Below are 6,404 nucleotides of genomic sequence, written 5' to 3'. Positions count from 1 at the left end.
CAGGGCCCAGAAGTTGTTCAGTTATTCATGGTATTGTCAATGTAAAGTGGCAAGAGATGGAGGGGAGAGATCTGGGAGTTTGGGGAAGGGACATCAGGGACATTCTAGGATTGGGTGGCTGTCCATACCGTCTCTAAGCTTGGGCTTTCCCCCCAACCCTTCTCTTTCCCTGACAAGACTGTCGGGTCTGGGATCCAGATTCTCTCAGGCTCATGCTGGCCAACCAACACCAGGCCGAAGCCCGCTTTCTCGTGCCACCTGCCTCTGATCCTTCCAGAGTGAAGTTTCCCTCTTGAGCCTTAGGTCTTAGAAGAGCAATAGCTCCATGGTCTTCACCCATACACACACTTTTTAGATTTCCTTCAGTAAAAAATTCTCCATCATCCTCTCTACAAAGTCAACAGAATCTACAAATAGCAGCCCTTGGAAACAGAACCCTAAAAAGGGTCATCTCAGAGAGGCCAGTTGGCCCGGGAGTAAGCCCTCAGTGTTCGGGGGCCCTGCCCCCTGTCAGGCTGCTCCTGGAGAAGAGGGCCGCCTTCAGACCTCCTCATTTAAGGCCTCTGAAGGTGAGGGAGAGCTCTTCCTAAAACAAAGGGCGACGGCCCACCCAGGTGGGCCTGGGGAGCTTGGTCCTGATCCCAGCTGCTGTCCCACCTTCCACTGCTCCAGCACGGCCTGAAGGCCCATGGGAGACCCCATTCCCAATATCTGAATCCACCACAACTTCAATTTCATACTTTATTTCCAATGGCTGGGAGGGTGGTTTTTTTTTTTTGTTTGTTTCAGTATCTTTTTTAAAAAGAGAAAAATTTCACCCATTTCATCAAAAGCCCTTTTCTCGTTGAGCCTGTGAGGGTTTGAAGAGGAGGTGCCCTTGGCCCAGCCTCCTCCTCCACCCCACCCCATGGCAGACACCGGCTGCCGCGCCGGGGTCACCACCATCTCCAACCATCTGCGCCCTCCCCAAGCCCCAGTATCTCTCTGTACAAAAGAATTTTTAAAATGGAAGCTAAGACAATAATATACATTGGAGACACGCGCACGCACACACACATGCACACACACATCCTCACTGAAAACAGTGACTGAAAAACAGCTGCACTTGGAAAGCACCTGGGAATGCATCTTCACCCCCTCCTGGCTGGGAGACCCTCTGCCCTGGTCCTCAGCTCCGGCCACCAGGGCGGCGCCCTCCTCCAGGTCGGGGCTTTCCCCAAGTAGCTGCCTGAGGCCTAGGAGGAGGGTGGAGCGTCTGAAGGGGACACAGAGGCCAGGGGGAGCGGAAAAGGAGTACCGGCCTGGCTGGCAATCTCAGGCTCCCGGCCAGTGCCGGGGCCCACGAAGGCCGAGCCCGGACGCACAGGCCACGAGGGAAGGCTCTCACCCGCACTCCTCACCCGCCCCGCCGAGGACTTTGTGGAAGGGGTCCTGATTTGGGGGACGCTGCGTTGGTGTAGGACAAGACCCCAATCTCGGTTACTGCATTAGTGGTGGTCTCGAGTCTTCCACTGTACAGAGATTAGAATTTGTGAGACTGGAGGGCCGTGGTTGGGAGCAGCCCCAAGAAAGGGCACGAGGGAAAATTACAAAAGAGCACCACTGACCTTAATTCTGCTACATTCTCTAGCCCCAACCCTTCCACAAAACAAAGGGAAGGAACCTCTCAGGGCTACAGGCTCTCACACTCCCGACACTCTTAATTTCTAACATTTGGAAAGTGGCAAGTCTCAACCTTCTGCCACTGAAAGGGGGATACTGAGACACCTCTAAGTTCTGGGAGGCAGGGAAATGGTGGGCAACCCACCCAGCGTTTAAATAGGTGGGCTCTTCATTGCCCAGGGCCAACCAGCTCTTCAGTTGCACTATAATGCAAATTTGATTTTAAAAAAAATACAACATACTTTCAGTGGAGTTAGAGTCAGTTATTATCACCCCATCCTCCACCAGCTCAGAATCCCCTCTGGATTCCAAGTGTTTCCTAATTTAAAAAGGTGACGGTACCGGGACTAATATTTAGGGTCCCTTATCTTAGGGACAGGGGTGGGGGCCTTGGGAGAAGCCCATTTCTTCTCAGGGGCCAGATTTCATTTCTCCCCTTCCCCATTTGTTTTTTGTCCCAATAAAGATTTTTAAAAAGTTATTTCCTAAGTTTTAAAAAAGAGACATAAAGGGACTCTGCCACAAGGGCTCGGGATGGGGTTGGGGAACAGATTTGTTTCTGAAGTAGGGAAGGAAGGGTATGGGCGAGGGTAGGGCTGCAAAATATCTTTTAAAAGTGCTTGGTAACTCAGCTCTGTTTTAAGTGTGTGTCTATACACAGATATACACACGGAGACCCTTCACACATCTGTCCTTGCACACGCACACACACATACACACACACACTGTGAGCGTGTGTCTGTGAGTGTGCCCTGGGGGGGGGCCACCCCCCCACCCACACACACAGTATTTAAAAAGTTCTAGGTGCTGCTGTCCGGCCCGGGGGTCATGACTGCAGAGGAGGGCGGGCACAGCTCGGGTGGCAGACGGGGCACTCGCTGTCCTCCGCACACAGCTCACACAGCACGGCATGTTGGCACTGGAGCACCACCCGATGCTGCTCCTGACACTTGAGACACTTTGCAGGCGACTGCATCTGGAATACCACCTGGGAGCAAGAAGAGCCAGTGTTCACAGAGGACCCAGGGAAGCTGGCCTGTTCCCGGCCTCCCCAAGGAGTACTTTCTTCTGCTCCAATAGCCCCAGAGGCTTCAGGGGGTGCAAAGCACTTAATTAAGGTGGCTTCCTTTTCATCTCAAGGCGCCGCTGCTAAGGGGGCACGCTGGCCTCCATGCGATTCCGGCCAGCTCGGTCTGCCCCAGGTTGGGCGCTCTCCCCCAGAACCAATGGCTCTGAAAAGGGGTCCCAGAGGGGAGACTTCCCAAGGCAGCGTTTCAGTCCTGCTTTTGGGTAACTTGTCTTCTGCCCCCCTTTTTTGCCAGGATACCCCAAGAACACTGTGTCTCTTTGTGATGGAGGGAGCCAGCTGACCTGAGGAGGGGCCCAGAACGGGGCTGCTGGAGAGCAGGCCTGAGCCCACAAAGGACCCGACTGATCGGATCTGTTCCAAGCTCTGGGGACGGGTGCTTTCCCAGAACCGGAACCTCTCTCTCAGCCTCTCAGGGAAGAAAGATGCACTTTTCTGGAGCGGAACAGGCTAGAGCAGGGCGGTGCGGAGGTGGCCGTGACAAGAAGCAGCACCACGCTGGCTCTGATAGTCCCCAAATGGCTGTCTAAATGCCAACTCTGACTAGAAAGGCAGTGGGAATAAAGGCTGGAGCACAGGTTCAAATCCTGCCTATGACCCTTATAGGCGGAATGACCTTGGGCATGGAGAACCTCTCTCTGCTCAGTTTGTTTGTAGAATGAGGGCGATAAAGCTCCACAGGTTGTGAGAAGCACTTTATAAGTCTGTGTGACCGTGAGTGACGGGTTATTCTGCCCTGTTTGCCGCTCCCTGACTGTGCTGGATCGCTCCTGGAGCCCAACGCTGGGTCCAGCGGAGTAGGGTCCCAGGCTCTTGGCGGCCTCCCCCCAGTCAGACAGGGGCGTCGCTGCCAGCCAGGTCCTGAGGAGCCCCGACACCAGCTCCCTCCGCCCCTCTGGCTTCTCCTGCCCAGCCCGCTCCAGGGGCTGCCCTACCTTTTCCACTCTCTCTAGGTTGGCCCTGAGCTGCTTCTGGAGGGAGTACAAGGTGGAGAGCGAAAGGGCCTCCAGGTCGGAGAAGGAGCACAGGGTCTGGGGGTCCTGCCCGGAGTGCAGCCGCTCCAGCTCTTCCTGCAGCTTCTTCACCTGCACCTCCAGGGCGTCCCGCTGCTCCCGGGCCAGCTCGCACTCCAGGCCTGCGGCGCTAGCCCGCTCACTGGCCTCCTCGGCCTCCTTCTTCCAGGCGTCACAGGCCTGCGGGGGGCAGCACAGTGGGCATCCCAGCCCAGGACGGGCAGCCCTCCCCCCCCCCCCCCCCCCCACTGCACTGCTGGCCGCCCTTGCTGGCTCCTCCTCATCTGTGGAAGAGCCACCGACGCCCACAGAAGACAGCACAAAGAGCCCTGAGCGGCCCCCGACCAGAGGGGGCTCTCGGGTGACCCTGGGACAGAGGGCCGGGGCCTGCCCGTACCTGTTTGGCCTGCTTCCACGACTCCTCCCACTGCTTGATGGTTCCGTTGGCCTCCTCCAGCTCCTGTCGCAGTCTAGCCAGCTCAGCAGCCCCCGGGCCGGACAGAAATGCTGGCGAAGTGCCTGGGGAGAAGTTCCCAGAGGCAAAATGCTCCCAGATACTGCTGTTCATTCCATTTAAACCTGCTGTAGGAGGAGAGGGGGTCTTGAGGTAGCTCTCTCTCACCAGTCCAAGAGGGAGAGCTCTGGTGGCCCTGAAGCACCCCGGGGGCCTTGGTCAGCAGCCAAGGGCACTGACTAACTCCTTCCTGCCATCTTACTGAACCCTGCTGGGATTCAGAAGGAAGACACACAGTCCCTGTGTGCAGGGGTCTCCCAGACTTAGGGGCGGTACCCATTCTATTCTCACAGGACCAACTGAAGTAAGAACAGGAGTTCCTATTCTTGGGAAGATCTAAATCTGCTAGGGAAAATAATAACCCCACTTTTGGGTGGGGGAACTTCCTCATGAGGGAATTCATTTTAGCCTTCATAATGTAAGGAGTGAGGGAGATAAAATTCTCACTCTTTGGGAATGCTTGGAGAACCACAATCCCCAATCTTAAGGTGTTTCAGTTTCAGGAGGCCACCAAAACCCCCATGTGAGAAGAAATCCCTCCCCATGGCACACAGAAGGACTCTGCTCTTGCAGGAGATGCTAGACAAACACTCACTGCCAAGAGCAGAAAACACCTAGTAGGGTACAGACTCCATGAGGGAAAGGACTGGATTTTGGTCTTTTTTGTCTCTCTCCCTTCAAGGGGAAACTTAATACCAGTATTATTGCTAGAAGAGAAAGGAATTCAGCACATTTTCACTATTACCAACCTTCCTTCCCAGTCTCACTCTATTCAAACCCCAAATGCTAATGATTTCCCTCTATTTTCTACCCTTCTAATGACACGCTTGTATGCCTGTATAAACTTGACTGCAAATGAGCCAGAAGATTCTGCCCAAATATAGAGAACTCATATAGGCAAAGGTCAAACCATTGGGATAATTCTACAAATAGGTTCTCTCTTTAGGACCTTTCTTTTGTCTGAGCTGCTCCAAGGGCCTGGAGCACAGGCTGCTTTGTGTCATTACTTGTCTTTCCAAGTGTGTCTTTCCATCTGGGCTCTAGCCCCCTAAGGGCAGATATTCTCTTTTTGTATCTCTAATGCCTCTGCACATGATCCTAGTTTGCCAATGCTGGGCTCTTTCAAAGCTCAGAATGTGCTCTTAGGCTGACAGTGGAGGAGAATAGTCTGTCAGCTAGTTGTGAGTGATGCTGAATATATATCTCCCTGTAGGAGTGGAAGGACAATTGGGCATACCCATATGCAAACTGATGTCCAGAGGGGAGGTGGATTTTGGTTTCATCAATATGGGTAAAACTCCTCCCAATGAACCTCTCTATAATTAGATGATCTTCCAGAATTGCCATGGTTGAAAAAATTTATTATTCTGCAGCCTACCTAGCAATGAGACTTTCTACTCATAACACAGATTAGTGCCTGGATAAAAGACATAAGTCTTTCAGTGGGCCAGAAAGCAGAGTGCAAATAATCTCATTCTGTCCTCATTACAGTCTTGATTATGTACCTTAGGGCTTGTCTTAAACTGGAGACCTGCAGAGGACAGGGCTGAGCAGAAAACTCTAGCGTTTATTATAGGCTTCCTGCAGGACACCCCTGAGAACTGTTCCTTATCCCCTCTTACCTAAAGATCCATGTGATGCCGATGTCCCCAGGAAAGTGTTTTCTGATTGGCTCAGGTGGCCCTGGGGCTGCTGGAGGAAGTGTGAGGAAAGGCTGACCGGAGGGGAAGGGGAGGCAGAATGAAAGGAAGCCGAGCTGCCCAGGGAGCCAGGGATGTTTACAGGGGCAGAGCTCTGTAACAAACTGCCACCTGTAAAAGAGGCCAAGGAAAGGGGAAAGGGGTGGGGGAACACTGAGGAAAGGCAAAGAGACACCATATCCCACCCTGGGCCTGCTTGAAACTGGAGAGCTTCCAGGAGGAGAGGCAATGCCCACCCTCAGGGAGGTCTCAGTGTCTCTAAGGCATTTCTTCTAGGCAGAGAGCAATGGAAGGAGAGCCTGAGAAAGGAGGGCCTGTGGCGAGATGCTGTCCTCCCTCCCCGTTCTGAAAGACCAGGGCCCAGCAGAGTGCGCTGAAAGGTGAATTTAAGAGCTGGAAGGCAGCCTATGGGGAGACGGGACAAACCT

At 53.7% G+C, this 6,404-nt stretch overlaps 1 protein-coding gene across 4 annotated transcripts in view; it reads right to left on the bottom strand.

Annotated features, from left to right (window-relative positions):
• Positions 1 to 727: 727 nt before the first annotated feature.
• UNK (unk zinc finger) overlaps positions 728 to 6,404 on the bottom strand; it is a 38,589-nt gene continuing 32,912 nt past the window's right edge. For 3 of the 4 annotated variants that reach the window (XM_031965828.1, XM_031965830.1, XM_031965831.1), the window contains 4 exons: positions 5,899 to 6,087; positions 4,160 to 4,344; positions 3,685 to 3,942; positions 728 to 2,650 (listed from right to left, as the gene is read on the bottom strand). In XM_031965828.1, the coding sequence (XP_031821688.1) occupies positions 2,489 to 2,650; positions 3,685 to 3,942; positions 4,160 to 4,344; positions 5,899 to 6,087 (794 nt within the window). In that variant the 3' untranslated portion in view covers positions 728 to 2,488. The remainder of the gene's footprint in view (positions 2,651 to 3,684; positions 3,943 to 4,159; positions 4,345 to 5,898; positions 6,088 to 6,404) is intronic. The other variant, XM_031965829.1, reaches the window with a different exon arrangement.

The sequence above is a fragment of the Sarcophilus harrisii genome, chromosome 4 (assembly GCF_902635505.1).
Source record: "Sarcophilus harrisii chromosome 4, mSarHar1.11, whole genome shotgun sequence".
Taxonomy (NCBI): domain Eukaryota; kingdom Metazoa; phylum Chordata; class Mammalia; order Dasyuromorphia; family Dasyuridae; genus Sarcophilus; species Sarcophilus harrisii.
This window is presented reverse-complemented; position numbering and strand designations above follow the sequence as displayed.